This window comes from Hemiscyllium ocellatum, chromosome 15 (genome assembly GCF_020745735.1).
Source record: "Hemiscyllium ocellatum isolate sHemOce1 chromosome 15, sHemOce1.pat.X.cur, whole genome shotgun sequence".
NCBI lineage: Eukaryota > Metazoa > Chordata > Chondrichthyes > Orectolobiformes > Hemiscylliidae > Hemiscyllium > Hemiscyllium ocellatum.
In genome coordinates, this window is record NC_083415.1 from 7,592,859 (window position 1) to 7,611,786 (window position 18,928).

Consider the following 18,928-nt stretch of genomic DNA (forward strand, 5'->3'; position numbering starts at 1 on the left):
ATTATTCCCTCGGTTGACCTGTTGTATAGGTACCAGTGTTTTGGGTACAGTTATCCATCTAATCACTTCCCAAAGCTGAGCCCCATGAAATACTGTCCAGCACCTTTTGAACATTCGGGTGAAACTGCTTTGTGCACTCACACATTATTGTCACTTACATGGGCACATCTCAATGCTTTCCTGGTGTATTCAATCACATGTAGTAGCCCACCAGACAGTCTGCCTGTAAGGGGGTTATCTCAGCCCCTCGCTGTCTGAGTCCCAGCAGTGTATCTGCAGAAAGTGCCAGGCAACCAGCCCGGACTGAACCAGTCCTCACACTGTACCACAAAGACAGCGGTCTGATGCTGTGTGTTTTCCTTACCCCACAGTGTGGAAGGCGGAGAGCTCTTTGAGAGGATTGTTGATGAAAGCTACAGTCTGACAGAGCTGGATGCGATGGTGTATGTGAAGCAGATCTGTCAGGGCGTACACTACATGCACAACATGTACGTGCTCCACCTGGACCTGAAGGTAAACTCTGCAGGGATTGGCATTGCATTGGAGCAGCTAGCCGACAGACAGGACCCAGACAGCATTCCGATACGCCCTTACAGGGTTTCGACCAGTCACACTGATTGCCAGCAGCATTTACAACATCAAAACGGTGTCATTACCATGTACCACACTGATATACCCTAAACCTCTCACTCTGACACCCTGATATATCCTAAACCCCTCACTGTGACACTCTGATATACCCTAAACCCCTCACTGTGACACCCTGATGTACCCTAAACCCCTCACTGTGACACCCTGATGTACCCTAAACCCTTAGGATATATCAGAGCATCACAGTGGGGTTTAGGGTATAGTTTAGGGTATATCAGAATGTTACAGTGAGGGGCTTAGGGTATATCAAAGTGTTACAGTGAGGGGTTTAGGGTATATCAGAGTGTCACAGTGAGGGGTTTAGGGTATATCAGGGTGTCACAGTGAGGGGCTTAGGATATATGAGGGTGTCACAGTGAGGGGTTTAGGGTGTATCAGGGTGTCACAGTGAGGGGTTTAGGGTATATCAGGGTGTCACAGTGAGGGGTTTAGGGTATATCAGAGTGTCACAGTGAGGGGTTTAGGATATATCAGGGTGTCACAGTGAGGGGTTTAGGGTATATCAGAGTGTCACAGTGAGGGGTTTAGGGTATATCAGTGTGTCACAGTGAGGGGTTTAGGGTGTATCACAGTGTCACAGTGAGGGGTTTAGGGTATATCAGGGTGTCACAGTGAGGGGTTTAGGGTGTATCACAGTGTCACAGTGAGGGGTTTAGGGTATATCAGAATGTTACAGTGAGGGGCTTAGGGTATATCAGGGTGTCACAGTGAGGGGTTTAGGGTATATCAGAGTGTCACAGTGAGGGGCTTAGGGTATATCAGTGTGTCACAGTGAGGGGTTTAGGGTATATCAGAGTGTCACAGTGAGGGGCTTAGGGTATATCAGGGTGTCACAGTGAGGGGTTTAGGGTATATCAGAGTGTCACAGTGAGGGGCTTAGGGTATATCAGGGTGTCACAGTGAGGGGCTTAGGGTATATCAGGGTGTCACAGTGAGGGGTTTAGGGTATATCAGGGTGTCACAGTGAGGGGCTTAGGGTATATCAGGGTGTCACAGTGAGGGGTTTAGGGTATATCAGAGTGTCACAGAGAGGGGCTTGGGGTATATCAGGGTGTCACAGTGAGGGGTTTAGGGTATATCAGAATGTCACAGTGAGGGGTTAGGGTATATCGGAGTGTTGCAGTGAGGGGTTTAGGGTATATCAGGGTGTCACAGTGATGGGCTTAGGGTGTATCACAGTGTCACAGTGAGGGGCTTAGGATATATCAGAGTGTCATAGTGAGGGGCTTGGGGTATATCAGGGTGTCACAGTGAGGGGTTTAGGGTATATCAGAGTGTCACAGTGAGGGGTTTAGGGTATATCAGAGTGTCACAGTGAGGGGTTTAGGGTGTATCAGACTGTCACAGTGAGGGGTTTAGGGTATATCAGGGTGTCACAGTGAGGGGTTTAGGATATATCAGAATGTCACAGTGTGGGGGTTAGGATATATCAGAGTGTCACAGTGAGGGGTTAGGGTATATCAGAGTGTTGCAGTGAGGGGTTTAGGGTATATCAGGGTGTCACAGTGAGGAGTTTAGGGTATATCAGAGTGTTACAGTGAGGGGTTTAGGGTATATCAGTGTGTCACACTGAGGGGCTTAGGATATATCAGAGTTGTGGTTCTGTTCGCCAAGCTGGGAGTTTTTGTTGCAAACGTTTTGTCCCCTTTCTTGGTGACATCCTCAGTTCTTGGGAGCCTCCTGTGAAGCGCTTCTGTGCTGATTCCTCCAGCATTTATAGTGGTTGGAAGCTGCCGCTTCCGGTTGTCAGTTGCTGTCCGTTGCAGTGGCCGGTATGTAGGGTCTAGGTCGATGTGTCTGTTGGTATAATTTGTGGATGAGTGCCATGCCTCTAGGAATTCCCTGGCTGTTCTCGGTTTGGCTTGTCCTATAATAATGATGTTGTCCCAATCGAATTCATGTTGTTTGTCATCTGAGTGTGTGGCTAATAATGATAGCTGGTCGTGTCGTTTCGTGGCTAGTTGGTGTTCATGGATATGGGTTGTTAGCTGTCTTCCTGTTTGTCCTATGTAGTGTTTTGTGCAGTCCTTGCATGGGATTTTGTACGCTACGTTGGTTTTGCTCATGCTGGGTATCGGGTCCTTCGTTCTGGTGAGTTGTTGTCTGAGAGTGGCTATTGGTTTGTGTGCTGTTATGAGTCCTAGTGGTCGCAGTAGTCTGGCTGTCAGTTCGGAAATGCTCCTGATGTATGGGAGTGTGGCCAATCCTTTGGGTTGCGGCATGTCCTCGTTCCATAGTTTTTCCCTTAGGCATCTGTTGATGAAATTGCGCGGGTATCCGTTTTTGGTGAATACCTTGTATAGGTGATCTTCTTCCTCTTTTTGCAGTTCAGGTGTACTGCAGTGTGTTGTAGCCATTTTGAATAATGTCTTGATGCAACTTCGTTTGTGTGTGTTGGGGTGGTTGCTTTTGTAGTTCAGGACTTGGTCTGTGTGTGTGGCTTTCCTGTATACCTTTGTGGCGAATTCTCCGTTCAGTGTTCTTTGTACCATCACGTCTAGGAATGGGAGCTGGTTGTCCTTTTCTTCCTCTCTCGTGAATCGGATTCCTGTGAGTGTGGTGTTGATGATCTGGTGTGTGTTCCCTATTTCTGTGTTTTTAATGATTACAAAGGTGTCATCCACGTATCTGACCCAGAGTTTGGGTTGTATTTGCAGTAAGACTGTTGTTCTAACCTTTGCATTACTGCTTCTGCTATGAGTCCAGAGATGGTTGAGCCCATGGGTGTGCCGTTGATTTGTTCATATATTTGTTGAATGTGAAGTGTGCTGTGAGGCACAGGTCCAGTAGTGTAAGAATGCCGTCTTTGTTAATAGGTTCAGCGTCATATTATCTGTTCTGTACGTCCAGCAGGTTGGCTATTGTTTCTCTGGCTAGGGTTTTGTCGATAAAGGTGAACTGTGCCGTTACATCGAATGAGACCATGGTTTCTTCCTTGTCTATGTGTATATTTCTGATGATGTCCAAGAATTCCTGTGTTGATTGTATAGAGTGTCTGGATCCGCTGATCAGGTGTTTCAGTTTCTGTTGTAGCTCTTTAGCCAGTTTGTGTGATGGTGTCCCTGGTAGTGATACTATGGGTCTGAGTGGGATGTCTGGTTTGTGCACTTTAGGTAGTCCATAGAATCTGGGGATGTTGTTGCTTTCCGGTTTCATTCTTTGTAGGTCAGACCTGGTTAAATATCCGTTTTTTATTTGTAGGCTCCTCGGTGTATTGTTTATCCTATGGGTGAGCTGTGGGGTGGGATCAGACTCCCCTTTTGGTAGATGTTGGTATCTGCAAGTAGTTGTTCTGCCTTTTGAGTGTAGTCTGCTTTGTCCAGGCTGACTGTCATTCTGCCTTTGTCTGCTGGTAGTATGATTGTGTTCTTATTGTTTCTTAGCGATTTTAGTGCTTCCTTCTCCTTGGTGTTGAGGTTATGTGTTTGTCTTTTCCTTGTTATCAGAGGTATGGTACTTTGTCTCACTGTTTGTTGTGTCTCTTCTGTCGATCCATTGTTCCTGAGTGTGCTTTCTAGTGCTGCTAGGAAGTCTGCTGTCTTGGCGTCCCTGTGGTTGTAGTTGAGTCCCTTGGCACGTATTGTTCTTTCCGTGTCTGTGAGCTGTCTGTGGGAGAGGTTTTTAACCCAGGTGTGTGTTGTGGTGTCCTCTCTGTTGTGTGTTAGTTTGGCCATTTTTTCTTTCAGTGCTGTTTTTTTGCGGTGTGTGGTCCTGTTCTGTCCTATGGTGACAGCCTGTTCTATGGCCGGGTCCATTCCTGATTGGTGGTTTTTGAAATTAACAATTTTTGGCACGCAATTTCTTGTCTGTATTTGTGAAGTCTGTTGTGAGCGTCTGTAATCATTACCTGGATCATCCTGAATCCGTTCTGTCTGGCTGTGTCCCTGGCTTGTGGGTTGTTGACTGGTGGTCTGTATCTGACACATGGTGGAAGGATTCGATTCTTTCGGCATTCATGCAGGAATCGGAGTTATTCATATGTGGCGCTTAGGCGGTTAGCACTCGGATATATCCTAAGCCCCTCACTGTGACACTCTGATATACCCTAAACCCCTCACTGTGACACTCTGATATACCCTAAGCCCCTCACTGTGACACCCTGATATACCCTAAACCCCTCACTGTGACACTCTGTTATTCCCTAAACCCCTCACTGTGACACTCTGATATATCCTAAACCCCTCACTGTGACACTCGGAAATACCCTAAACCCCTCACTGTAGCACACTGATATACCCTAAGCCCCTCACTGTAACACTCTGATATACCCTAAACCCCTCCTGTAACGCTCTGATATACCCTAAGCCCCTCACTGTGACACCCTGATATACCCTAAACCCCTCACTGTTACACTCTGATATACCCTAAGCCCCTCACTGTGAGACTCTGATATATTCTAAACCCCTCACTGTGACACTCTGATATACCCTAAGCCCCTCACTGTGACACTCTGATATACCCTAAACCCCTCACTGTGACACCCTGATATACCCTAAGCCCCTCAGTGTGACACCCTGATATATCCTAAATCCCTCTGATATACCTCCCCACCCGTCATTGTGGCACTCTGATACACCTTAATACTGGAATACTCTGATATACCCTATACCCTTCACTGTAATGCGCTGATATACCCCACAGCCCTCACTCTGATATATCATAAACCCCTCTCTGTGACATCCTGATATACCCTAAACCCCTCAGTGTGACACCCTGATATATCCCACACCCCTCACTGTAACACCCTGATATACCCCACACACTTCACTGTAACACCCTGATATACCCCACAGTCCACACAGTAATACATTTATATACCCCACACCCCTCACTGTAATACCCTGATATACCCCACACCCCTCATTGTAATAGTCTGATATACCCCACACCCCTCACTATAACACACTGATATACCCCACACCCCTCATTGTAATAGTCTGATATTCCCCACACCCCTTACTGTAACACACTGATATACCCCACACCCCTCACTGAAATACTCTCTGATATACCCCACAACCCTCATCGTAACACTCTCTGATATACCACACCCCTCATCGTAACACTCTCTGATATACCCCACACCCCTCACCGTAACACTCTCTGATATACCCCACACCCCTCACTGTAACACTCTCTGATATACCCCATACCCCTCACAGTCATAGTCTGGTCAACTCGATGTGAAGTTGCAATGTTGACTGAAATCATTAACTTCTGTGTTATGCCAACAGCCAGAGAATATCCTGTGTGTGGACCGGAATGGTAATCAGGTGAAGATCATTGATTTTGGATTGGCAAGGAGGTAGGTCACCCTTTGTGAAGCAGGAACACTGTGTTATAAAGACCATTTATTTACTACCAGTATTTGAGCTTGTGTACTGAAACAGTAAAAGAATGAACATAAAACAACAGACTGTTATTGGATCTCTGGCCTTTTTGAAAGCGAGTAACCTGCCATTCACACTGGGTCAAGGTCTACGATGAGCTGGTCCTGGGGAGTGTATGTACACTGGGGAGTCAGAGGCAGCAAGTCGCTGGCTGGGCTGTGGACCAATGACCTGTTGTCTGTGATGAAGGCCTTCTGCCTGCCATACCCTCTCTCTGTGTTCACCTATCCCCTCCACCCCCTTCATCTGCAGCTCCCTTAGACCCAACCTACTCCTGAAGCAGGGTTACACCCAAAGCATTGATTCCTCCACCTCCTGAGAGAACATAGAACGTCAAAAAGTACAGCACAGAACAGGCCCTCTGGCCCACAATGTTATGCAGAGCATTAATCCTAATGTGAAATAAAATAACTTAACCTAGGCACACCTCAACTCACTGCTGTCCATGTGCATGTCCAGCAGTCGCTTAAATGTCCCCAATGACTCTGCTTCCACCACCACCACTGGCAACACATTCCATACATTCACAACTCTCTGTGTAAAGAACCTACCTCTGATGTCCCCTCTATACCTTCCTCCTAATATCTTAAAACTATGACCCCTCATACCAATCAATCCTGCCCTTGGGGAAAAGTCTCCGGCTATGACTCTATCCATTCCTCTCATTACCTTGTACACCTCGATCCGGTCACCTCTCTTCCTCCTCTCCAGAGAGAAAAGTCCGAGCTTAGTCAACCTCCCTTCATAAGGCAAATCCCCCAGTCCAGGCAGGGTCCTGGGGCTGCCTGCCTTGCTGTGTTCTTCCAGCCTCCTGCCTGTCGACTCTAAATTCCAGCTTTTGCAGTATTTTTGTCTCTAAACAATTAAAAGGCCGGCTCCCAGGGAGTGGAGCAGTTTGAGGCTACGAATGTTTGCGAGAGGCCACCAGAGCTCTGCAATGGAAGGAGCTGTCTCTTTTCTGTTCAGGGTAAAAAAAAACACAGCCCTGAGGGGGGGGGGATCCAGTTTATTCTCCCTCAGCAGTTGCTGTAAACTCTGACCCTTAGCCAGTAAACCTGAGACTCAATAAGTCTAAAGTCGCCTTCCAGAACCTTCTACAAGTGAGGGTAAGTGCCTGGATAAGGAGAATCCGGGAGCAGCCTGTCCAAACAACCCAGAATGACTATCTCGGTGATCTCCATGAACAGAGACCTGTTGAACTGCTTTCCCAGTCTTTCCCACCAATCCTCAGGTCTGTGTTATTTTTCCTGTCCGTGAGTTTCTGGAGGGGTAACTTTTTAAAGGGCACCAAGGGGAGATACAATTGTTCATTACAGTTTATCTGTACCTAGAGCCTGCGGTCTTACAGTAAATAAGTAATTTTTGTTCAGTAAAATGAAATAACTCCCCAAAGGCCCATGTCCTGTCTCCAAGTCGCCATTTAGTTACATGTACATAGTACAGTCCTTGACACTGATCCAGCTTCCTCAGAGCCTGCTCTGGGTGAACAGAACCTCGGACACTCCTGTTTATCTTTATTCTTTTTATTTTCCCCCAAAACACACAGTCACCAACAGCATCAGTGCACACTGGATATGGACACCCAGCTCAGAGTCAGTCCCCTCCCTCACACAAATAAAGAGTCCTTGGGTGTGGCACTGTGGCTCAGTGGTTAGCACTGCTGCCTCAGAGCACCAGGGTCCCAGGTTCAATTCCACCCTCAGGTGACTGTCTGTGTGGAGTTTGCACATTCACTTCATGTCTGTGTGGGTTTCCTCTGGGTGCTCCGGTTTCCTCCCATACTCCAAAGATGTGCAGGTTTAGGTGAATTGGCCATGCTAAATTGTCCATAGTGTTAGGCGCATTAGTCGGCGGGAAATGGATCTGGGTGGGTTTCTCTTCAGAGAGTTGGTGTGGACTTGTTGGGCCAAAGGGTCTGTTTCCACACTGTAGGGAATCTAATCTAATCTAATCTGATCCTTCACCAATGAGCCAGTTTCAGAGTGAGCTGAACCTCTGCTGGGTGGGTGGGGGGGGGGGGTTGGGATGGGATAGGAAAGGTTCAGTAGGTTCAAGAGACTTTTAAATGAGCCCTCTGCATCCCCCTCCCCATCCCCCCCAATCCCCTCCTTCGAGATCATGCCCCTCAGTTGAAGGAGTTGGGCTCATCATGTGGTGTTGCCTTCCTCTTGGGCTAAAGACACCAGCATGAAGGGGACGTGATGCCCTTAAACAGCTCTTAGGTAGCCATTCAATCACCTCAATTGGCCCAATGTATTTTATTCCGAAAGAGTCTAAGTTAACACTTTTAAGAGGGGACTTTATTTCAGTTAACTTCTTAAAACTCTCACCCTACTGATTACTAGTTCCTGATATTCCTATCATAGTCCCACTCTCTCATTTTAATGAGAGAGATGACTGATGTTAGTTTCGCCTGAGGGTCACTACGGCTCAGATGAGGGTAGAGGTTGAATTGATCCCATGATGTTGGCACACACAGCCAACTAAGCTAACTGATACCCTCCCCATATTTATATGATTGATTCAAACCCAATTAAGATTAGGTTAGATTCCCTACAGTGTGGAAACAGGCCCTTTGGCCCAACAAGTCCACACCGACCCTCCAAAGAATAACCATCCCAGACCCATTCCCCTCCCCTATATTTACCTCTGACTAATACACCTCACACTACGGGCAATTTATCCTGGCCAATTCACCTGACCTGCACATCTTTGGATTGTGGGAGGAAACCAGTTCACCCGGAGGAAACCCACCCAAACGTGGGGAGAATGTGCAAACTCCCCACAGACAGTTGCCCGAGGCAGGAATCGAACCCAGGACCCTGATGCTGTGAGGCAGCAGTGCTGACCACTGAGCCCCAGTGCTGCCCTTGTGGGTAATAACAGATTCACTTTTTTCTTTGTGTTAAAAAAAGAACAAAGCATACAAAAAGATTACAGATTACATTCCCGCGTTTGTTTGCACATCAGTGTTCCAATGTGTCTTCTCCAGAATGTCCAGCAGTGTCTGAGAGCTTGGTTTTTCTGTGAAACAATCAGTTAGCTGGCTGCTGTTTATCTGCTTATTCCAACTTGGGGTCTCTCCATTTTCATAGTTCTACAAAGACCAGATCGATCCTCTGTCTTTTTACAATCATATGTTTTGTTGAGTGTCTGTTATCTCACATTGCCTTCTTATCGAGATGGTACTCAATGTGTCCGAGCTTGTTATCCCCTTGAAGGCACCTTTGTGGATACCTCCAATTCCATCCAGCTTGGTAGCCCTTGCTGTTTGGAATCTTTTATTAACTAGTCTTAAGTCTCACTGGAGTAGTGCAGTGGAAATCAATTCCCATTCTTCCTGAATCATCACAACATTTCAGATTTTAGAAAGCACGTAAAATTCCCCAGGAAATAACTCAGGCTCACAGAAAGCAGAGATCAAGTTCCTGCACCTGACATGAATTGTTTATGACAAGTAAATAGACATTGGCTACAGATGAACAATTATAAACTGTCAGAGTGGAACCTCTACTAGTTAAAACTCTAATCATCCTTCCCAAAGTAAATGATCCCTCTGCACAAATATTACTATGAACGCTATTGGGAAATAATGCTTTTCTAGGATTTTTTAAAAAGTTCTTCTGACATTGGTATAGTATATTTATTCACAAATATAACTTTTGTCAAAACTAGAAGTCTGTCCAGTTGTGATACTTTGGTGCAGTCTAATAATACAAACAGACAGAAAACAAAATATGGGTGTAATGAATGGAGGGAAAGATCAGGTAAGCAATCGAAGGTCTCTGTTTCCCCAGTTTTCTGAGGTGGTTCTTGTGCTGGTCAGAATGTTACTTCTCAGGCTTCCTTCTCTGGATGTTTTAATTTGTTTTTTGGAGGGACACATTGACTGGCTCATACTTATAAAAGATCTCTGACGTGTTAATTACAAAACACAGCTTACAACAACTGAAAGAAAAAATAAACTGGTTTTCATCATGCTGAAAGTGCTTTTTATTAACTACAGAGAATAGAGTGAGCTCCTCAACAGGTAAACATCTGGTAGTTGCTCCCTACCTTGGGTGTCAATTACATAGTCATTGGCAGACGGAAGATCTTAATCATTAATAACTGGTTGACAGTCCACAAACCAATCAGCTACTTGTTGCTGACTGAACCTCCATCTGTACACACTCCCCAGCATCAGTTTGTATGTTAATGTCTGCCTCTACTGCTTGAACCAGATGCCGGGTAAACACATTCACAATGAGGTCAGGTTACTCACTTTCAAAAAGTGTAGCAATCCCTCAATGATCCTTTATTTTTAAAGCAGTTAGTTTCCCTTTAGAGTCCACAATTAACAATAAAGAAAAATTTTAGAAAGGCCTTTACTTTGTCCAGCTTTGTACTTCATGTTTCAATAATATTATTGTTGACTGATAAAATGTAGTTGCCAAATTTACAAAACGTAAATCAAGATTTTTTTTATTCTTTACTTCATGCTTTTAAATCCATGGCCACTACTACATTGAAACTCTCTTGCCAAAGATAGACTGAATGTTGGCTATGAAGAAGGTCTTTGATGTTTCTTACAAATCTTTTCACAAATCTAAATCTTATCTCTTCCCCTATCAAAATACGCTGCCACCAACACATTCATCACTGGGCCTAATCTTCTTGTGCTAAATCTTCTTCCTTCAAATCATTTGGTTCCAATTTGATTTTGTATTATTTATTACAGCATTTGTTTCAGGGACTCTTTGTTGTGTAACATTACTTTGACTCACACCTAAAATATCGACTGACTACTTCCCGAGTGTTTCTAGGATTTATGCATTTATTGAATCTCAACATCTCAAAATTACCATTTCTGGCCTCATTTCTAACAGCTATAGTTTTCCTTTCATACTGCCAGCTGCAACTCTTATCTAGATGTCCTCACAAATTTATTAACGCTGTGGCAAAGAAAGAAGAACAACAAAAATGTACAGCCCAGGAACAGGCCCTTCAGCCCTCCAAGCCTGAGCCGATCCAAATCCACTAACTAAATCTATCGCCCAATTCCTAAGCAACTGTCTCCCTCTGCTCCCCACCTCCTCATGCATTTATCCAGATGAATCTTAAATGTATCTACCGTGCCTGCCTCTACGACCTCTGCATCCAACTCGTTCCAGACACCTACCACCCTCTGTGTGTAAAGTACTTGCTGTGCGTATCCCCCTTAAATATTTCACCTCTCACCTTGAATGTGTGACCTCTCATTATTGAATCCTTCACCCTGGGAAAAAACTTATCTCTATTTACCCCGACTATGCCCTTCATGATTTTGTCGACCTCAATCAGGTCCCTCCTCAATCTCTTTTTTTCTAATGAAAACAATCCTAACCTACTCAACCTCTCTTCATAGCTAGCACCTTCCAGACCAGGCAACATCCTCGTAAACCTTCTCTGCATCCTCTCCAAAGCGTCCACATCCTTTTGGTAATGTGGCGACCAGAACTGTACGGTGTATTCTAAATGCAGCCAAACCAAAGTCTTGTACAATGTTAGCATGACCTGCCAAGTCATATACTCAATACCCCGTCCGATGAAGACAAACATACTCTATGCCTTCTTGACCACTCTGTCCACCTGTGCAGCAACCTTCAGTGTACAATAGACCTGAACTCCCAGATCTGGATTGACCTCCACCTGCCACTTCTCTGCCCAACTCTATCTATACCCTCCTGTATTCTCTGACAGTCCCTCATACTTTCTGCTACTCCTCCAACTTGCTGATCATACCAACAGTGCCCTCTTCCAGATCATTTATGTATATTACAAACAACAATGACCCCAACACTGATCCCTGTGGAACACCACTGGTCATTATTCTCCATTTCAAGAAACTCCCTTCAACTACTACTCTCTGTCTCCTGTTACTCAACCAGTTCTTTATCCACCTAGCTAGAACACCCTGCACACCATGTGACTTCACTTTCTCCATTAGTCTACCATGAGGAACCTTATCAAACACCTTACTAAAGGCCATGTATGTGACATCAACAGCCCTTCCTTCATCTATCAACTTGGTCACTTCCTCGAAGAACTCTATTTAGTTGATAAGGCATGATCTCCCCCATACAAAACCATGTTCTCTATCACTGATAAGCCCATTCTGTTCCAAATATAAATAGATTTTATCCCTCAGTAACTTTTCCAGCAACTTTCCTACTACTGATGTCAGGCTCACTGGTCTGTACTTACCTGGAATATCCCTACTACCCTTCTTGTACAGGGGGACAGCATGAGCAACCCTCCAGTCCTCCGGCACCTCACCTGTGTTTAAGAGATGCTACAAAGATACCTGTCAGAACCCCAGCTATTTCCTCTCTCGCCTCCCTCAGCAACCTGGGATAGATCCCATCCGGTCCTGGGGATTTGTCCACCATAATAACCTCTAACCTACCCAACACATCTTCCCTCCTTATGTCAACATGATCCAGAGTAAACAAACTTCTATCTCTAAACTCAACATTCATCATGTCCCTCTCCTCAGTGAACACTGATGCAAAGTAATTATTCAGAATCTCACCCATTCTCTCAGGTTCGACACACAGCCTTCCTTCCACATCCTTTAATGGACCAACCTTTTCTCTAGTCACCCTCTTGCATCTTCTATATGAATAAAAGGCCTTGGGATTCTCTTTAATTGGTGTCCTGCATTTTCTGATTACCCGCTTTGTTCTAAGAATGTTATTGGGAAGCAGTGCTTTCCTAGGATTTTTTTAAGTTCTTCTGACATATGTATAGTATGTTTATTCACAAATATAACTTTTGTCAAAACTAGAAGTCTGTCCAGATGTGATACTTTGGTGCAGTCTAATAACTTAACTGGCAGCATGGTTGGGGAGTTTCCATCTTGCAAACAACCTATTGATTTCCGATGTGTACTCTTCCACAGTACTGAGGTCAGGCTTTTAAAATCTGTCAAAATCTGATCACACCTCATCTTTTTCATAACTTTCACTCATGAATGTTAACAATCTATCCAAACCTTAATCCATGTTTAAGTCATCAGGCTCCAATTCCAGAAAAATCTTTGCTTCTTATCCTACTTCTGTACAGTAATGAAAGTCCTTGTTTCCTGTACGGTTAGGAAGTAATGCAGGCCCACATTAAACTTTCCCTGGTCAGAAGGCTCATTCTCAGAAAACAGGGGTAGATAATCACTCCCCAAAACTTTACATTTTGACTCAACCATTGTCTGCTACCAGTGTTATACTCCAAAATGTAAACGCATTGAAAAAGGATTCAAGTTCACACTTGTGGGCGGCACGATGGCACAGTGGTTAGCACTGCTGCCTCACAGCACCAGAGACCCAGGTTCAATTCCCACCTCAGGCAACTGACTGTGTGGAGTTTGCACGTTCTCCCCGTGTCTGCGTGGGTTTCCTCCGGGTGCTCCGGTTTCCTCCCACAGTCCAAAGATGTGTGGGTCAGGTGAATTGGCCATGTTAAATTGCCCGTAGTGTTGGGTAAGGGGTAAATGTATGGGTGGTTCGCGCTTCAGCGGGTCGGTGTGGACTTGTTGGGCCGAAGGGCCTGTTTCCACACTGTAAGTAATCTAATTTAATTTAATTTTAGTTAACTGTACTCCATAAAACTCTCACCCCACTGATTCTGCATATTTATACATTAGTTCTCAATTAAAATATCCCATCATCTCTTGGTCCATTCAGTCTCGGGTATCCCTTCAAACCCTATTAGATGAAATCTCAAGTAGAGGCAGGGTACTCTCCAGAGTAAAATTTCAGACAGGGTTAGGGACAAGCAAATGGGCAATAATGGGGAGTCACCAGCTTCTGCCTCAAAGCCAGTGTCGAGGAGAGTTGGATTGTTGCAGTGAGACAGTAGTAATGTAGCCTCTGTGGTTAATAGAGTATAGTTGGTGCAAGTTAGGAGGAAAGGGATAGAGACTTTGTTTGGGAAAGGAAGGTAATCTTGAAACAATGGATGAGGATGCGAAAGAGAAACAGTCTTTGAGAGGAGGAGATGCTGGGTGAGATGTTTAGTGGTGAGATGATGACGAAAAATAATGAGTTAAATGTGTAACTGCTGGATGGGATGGTGAGGAGAACGTGCTTAGAGGGGGTGGGGTAAGAGTAGGATTGTGGGAAATGAGACAAAAATGGATTGAAGTAAAAAATAGGAATCATTCAGAGAAGCCAGTACTTTTTTTTTCTCTGACCTGACGGATATGTGGTCACTTTTATTTAACATTTCACTTAGTTATTTTTAATGATATGAATTTGGGAATATCACCCCTTGCAAGTTCCCCTCCAAGTCACTCACCATCCTGATTTGGAAATACATTCCCATTCCTTCATTGTTGCTGGGTCAAAACTATGGAATTCCCTCCATAACAGCATAGTGGGTCAATATACAGCACATGGACTGCAGCAGCTCAAGTAGGCACCTTCTTAAGGGGCAAATGGGGACAGACAACAAATACTAGAGAACCAGCAATTCCTATGAATGAAAATCTTTTAAAATTCCTCAAAATTGTCTTGCTCTGGATGCGAGCTCACATTCTCTGTGCCATTAGTAACTGAAACATTGTGGTTGTGAATATTCTATTGCATATATTTATTTTCCCTCCACACTGAAGACATGGAGGGCCCTGTCTCCATATGCATCCTGCCTCTGCTGCTCAGAAATCACATCCTGACCTCTCTGACATTTGCCTGAGACAACTAACTGGAAAACGGTGACTTAACAGTGCAGCACTCCCTCGGGCCTACCAATCCCGAAATCAGCCTATGTCGGGCTTGAACATATAACTTGCTGTCTTGAAGGAAGAATTTTTTAAAAATTCATTTGTGGAATGTGATCATTGTTGACTGGTCCTGCACTTACACCTCAGGCGACTGACTGTGTGGAGTTTGCACGTTCTCCCCGTGTCTGCGTGGGTTTCCTCCGGGTGCTCCGGTTTCCTCCCACAGTCCAAAGATGTGCGGGTCAGGTGAATTGGCCATGCTAAATTGCCCGTAGTGTTAGGTAAGGGGTATATATAGGGGTATGGGTGGGTTGCGCTTCGGCGGGTCGGTGTGGACTTGTTGGGCCGAAGGGCCTGTTTCCACACTGTAAGTAATCTAATCTAATCTTATTGCACATCCCTGGTTCTCCCTGGTGATGGTGAGCTGCCTTCTTGAACTCCTGCAGTCCATTGTGCTGTGGGCTGACCCACAATGCACTTAGGGAGGGAATTTCAGGACTTTGACCCAGCGACAGTGAAGGAATAGTGATATATTTCAGTCAGGATGGGGAGTGGCTTGGAGAGGAGCTGGTAGGTGGTGATGTTCCCATGAATCTGCTGCCCTTGTCATTCCATGTGGAAATGTTTGTGGATTTAGAAGATGCTGTCTGGATACATGAACCGAACAACTGAGTCAAAGTTTGGATGTTTCTACCTTTCTCCATCTCACTGCACAATTACCATGTCCTCTCTCTCTCTTTTTCTCTCTCTCTCTCACTTACATCCCCTCCCTCCGTTTATTTGTTGACCGATGGAATTAATGATTGTAGGAGATACTGGTGAGTGCTGGCAGTGTCTGGGCATAAGATGGTGTCCTTCCTTCACACACCATGTCATTCCCCTCTCAGGTACAAGCCCAGAGATAAGCTACGTGTGTCCTTTGGAACACCAGAGTTCCTCGCTCCAGAAATTGTCAACTTTGAGCACGTCTCCTTCCCTACGGACATGTGGAGCCTGGGTGTTATCACCTACATGCTGTGAGTAACTGACTGCAGACAGAGCTCGCCATGTTAGGCAGGGATTTGGGGATCTGTGTTTGGGGATCGTGTAAACAAAGGATCCTGGAGATTGGGAGCTACAGAGTGAGACAGTTGGATGATGTGGAAGAAAAGAGTGTGTTGTGTGAAGATGCAGTCAGGGCCTTCGGAGATTTAGTAAAATCTCAAATTGATGGCTCCAAGATGCTAAGGAGTTTGTGGGCTGTTCCCCAGACAGGTCACACTTATTTGAATATTCAATCTTTAAGAGGAAGTGGGGTGGGGGTGGGGGAGGGGGATAGAGGTAAATCCAGAGGTTTGTGGTTGCTGTAATGATTGACTCAGATCTGTCAGACTGTGATCTTTCACTCACAGGCTGTGATCAAAGTTACAAATCACACAGCACCAGGTTATAGTCAAACAGGTTTATTTGGAAGTAAAAGCTTTCGAAACACTGCTCCTTCATCATGGAGCTAGTGGGGCAGGATCATAGGACACAGAATTTATAGTAAAAGATCAAAGCGTCATACAACTGATGCGATATATTGAGCAAACCTAGATTGTATGACACTTCATGAGGTCGATAGTGTCCTACGTTCCTACCCACTAGCTACCTGATGAAGAAGTAGCGCTCTGGAAGCCTATACTTCCAAATAAACCTGGTGTTGTGTGATTTTTAACTTTGTCTACCACAGTCCAACACTGTCACCCCCACTTCAAGGCTGTAATCAGTGAGACTGTAACCCCCTCACACAGTTTGGGATTAGTCCGACTGTACCCTTCCCTCCAATTCTTCGGGTTCTGGCAAACTGTAACCCACTCATCCACAATTTAGGATCTGTAAGACTGTAAGCATCTGAAACAGACTGGGCCTTCTCAGACTGTGACTACCTCACACAGAGACTGGATTGGTTAGACTGTAACTCTCCCACACAAACAGAATTGGTTAGACTGCAACTCTGTCATAGAAATGGATTGGTCAGACTGTGACCCTCTCACACAGTGGCAGTCTTCTCTAAATATTCCAGTATCTCATGCTATTTTGTTTGTTGTAGCTGCCTCTGTCAGTGTCTCTGCCTCTTGTCCTGTCTAGGCTGAGTGGCCTATCACCATTCCTGGGCGATAGTGATGCTGAGACCCTCAGTAACATCCTCACCACAAACTGCAACTTCGACGATGAAGCTTTTGAAAACATCTCGGAGGAAGGAAAAGATTTTATTGCGAACCTGCTAATCAGGGAGAAAAGGTAAAGTTGAGAACACAAATAAACCTGGAGCTTGTCTGTGACCACAACTGTGTTTTCAAAAGTGTGTGTCCGTGAGTGCGTTAATGAGTGTATCATGTGGTGAGTATGTTACAGTAGCAATAGAACATTACAGCCCGTACAGGCCCTTCTGCCCTTGATGTTGCACTGACCTGTGGTCAGTGAGTATGTAGATGGATCATACAAACACAGGAGTTAGAAAGGGGAGGAGACCATTCAGCCCTTGAGCTCCTTTGCCATTCTATAAATTTAAAAGAGAAAGAGGCTTCATATACTGGAGAGTCAGAGTTGAAAAGTGTGGCACTGGAGAAAGCACAGCAGGTCAGGCAGCATCCAAGGAGAAGGAGGGTCAATGTTTTGGCCCGAAACATTAAATCTCCTGCTCCTCGGATGCTGCCTGACCGGCTGTGCTTTTTCCAGCGCCACATGTTTTGACTCCTAGAATGAGTTCATGGCTGATCCGGTTTTAACTTCCAATCCCAGGCACTTTACGGCCTCAGCTCCATAACTTTCCCTGTACACTTCCTTTGTGATTGTAACTTTCTGAGTTCCATCCATCCCCTGATTTATTGCAGCTTCTCGGATCTTACTGAGATTGTTGACAGTGAAGAATGTTCAATTCATCTGCCGTCTTCCTTATTTCCCATTATTAATTCCCCAGACACTCAATTATCAAACCAGTGCTCAGTTTGTTAATCCTTTTCTCCTTTAAGTGTTGATTGAAACTCTTACTGTCTGTATTTATATTTCTGGCTAGCTTTACCTTATTTTCCCCTCATTGTTAATGTTTGGTCATTCTTTGCTGTTTTTAATATTCTGTCCAATCTTCTGTCACTGTCTTTGTCCAATTATGCACATTTTTCTTCAGCTGATATTGTCTTTAACATTTTTAATTAATCACATTAACCCTTTGAATTTTCTTTCTTGCTTATTTGAATATATCTATTCTGTGAATTCTGAAATATCTCATTAAATATCTGCTACTGACATATTGTTTAACTTAATTTGCTCATTCACTTGAACCAGCTCTGCTTTCAAGCCTCAGAATCCCCTTTATTTAAATCTTTTAAAAAGTCTCAAACCCATTCCTCTCTCCCTCAAACTGAATGTAAAGTTTAATCATGTTATGGTCACCATTATGGATTCGGTATGAGTTGATTAGTTAATCCTATCCAGTTTCAGTTGGTCTTAATTAGTCTACTTTTCCACTGCAAGGCTTTTCACAAACCCTGTGTGTGTTTGTGTGTGAATATGACTATCTGAACCAGCGGGTCTGTCCATCGGTGTGTATACATGGTCAGAGCCCAATAGTACACTTAGTGCATCACACTGTACAACAGGCAGTGACAGAACCACCACTTGAGTCTCGGAGTCTGCCATTGTGCACATTTGTTTTCCTTTTTGTTGTCGAGAAATGAGTGTCCTTTATATTTTCAAGAGTGAGAAGGAGAAACACACTTTGGGAAATCCTGCTTTTTATGACCTGAAACAGCTGTAGTGTGTCACTATTTCAATCAGCGAGTATGTTCACCATTGTATTAGCAGTGTGTCAGTGAGAGCATGTATATGATTGTCAGTATGTGCATCAGCTTTTGTATTAAAGATTGTGTGTCGGTATTTGTATCAGTAAATGTTGTTAGTATCATATTTGTGTCAGTATTTATAATGGTGAGTGTATCAGGGGTTGTCTCAGTGAGTGTGACAGTTTGGTGAGTGTGTCAGTAGTTGTGTTGGTGAATGTGTCAGTATTTGTTTCAATGAGTGTTCATTAGTTGATACGGCATGTGTCAGTAGTTGTGTCGGTGAGTGTGTCAGTAGTTGTGTTGGTGACTGTGTCAGTAGTTGTGTCGGTGAGTGAATTAGTAGTTGT

At 44.6% G+C, this 18,928-nt stretch overlaps 1 protein-coding gene across 1 annotated transcript in view; it reads left to right on the forward strand.

Moving 5' to 3' along the window:
* LOC132822641 (myosin light chain kinase 3-like) overlaps positions 1 to 18,928 on the forward strand; it is a 68,538-nt gene that overhangs the window by 40,661 nt on the left and 8,949 nt on the right. The window contains exons 4-7 of the mRNA XM_060835886.1: positions 372 to 513; positions 5,886 to 5,956; positions 15,666 to 15,794; positions 16,888 to 17,040. Of these exons, the coding sequence (XP_060691869.1) occupies positions 372 to 513; positions 5,886 to 5,956; positions 15,666 to 15,794; positions 16,888 to 17,040 (495 nt within the window). The remainder of the gene's footprint in view (positions 1 to 371; positions 514 to 5,885; positions 5,957 to 15,665; positions 15,795 to 16,887; positions 17,041 to 18,928) is intronic.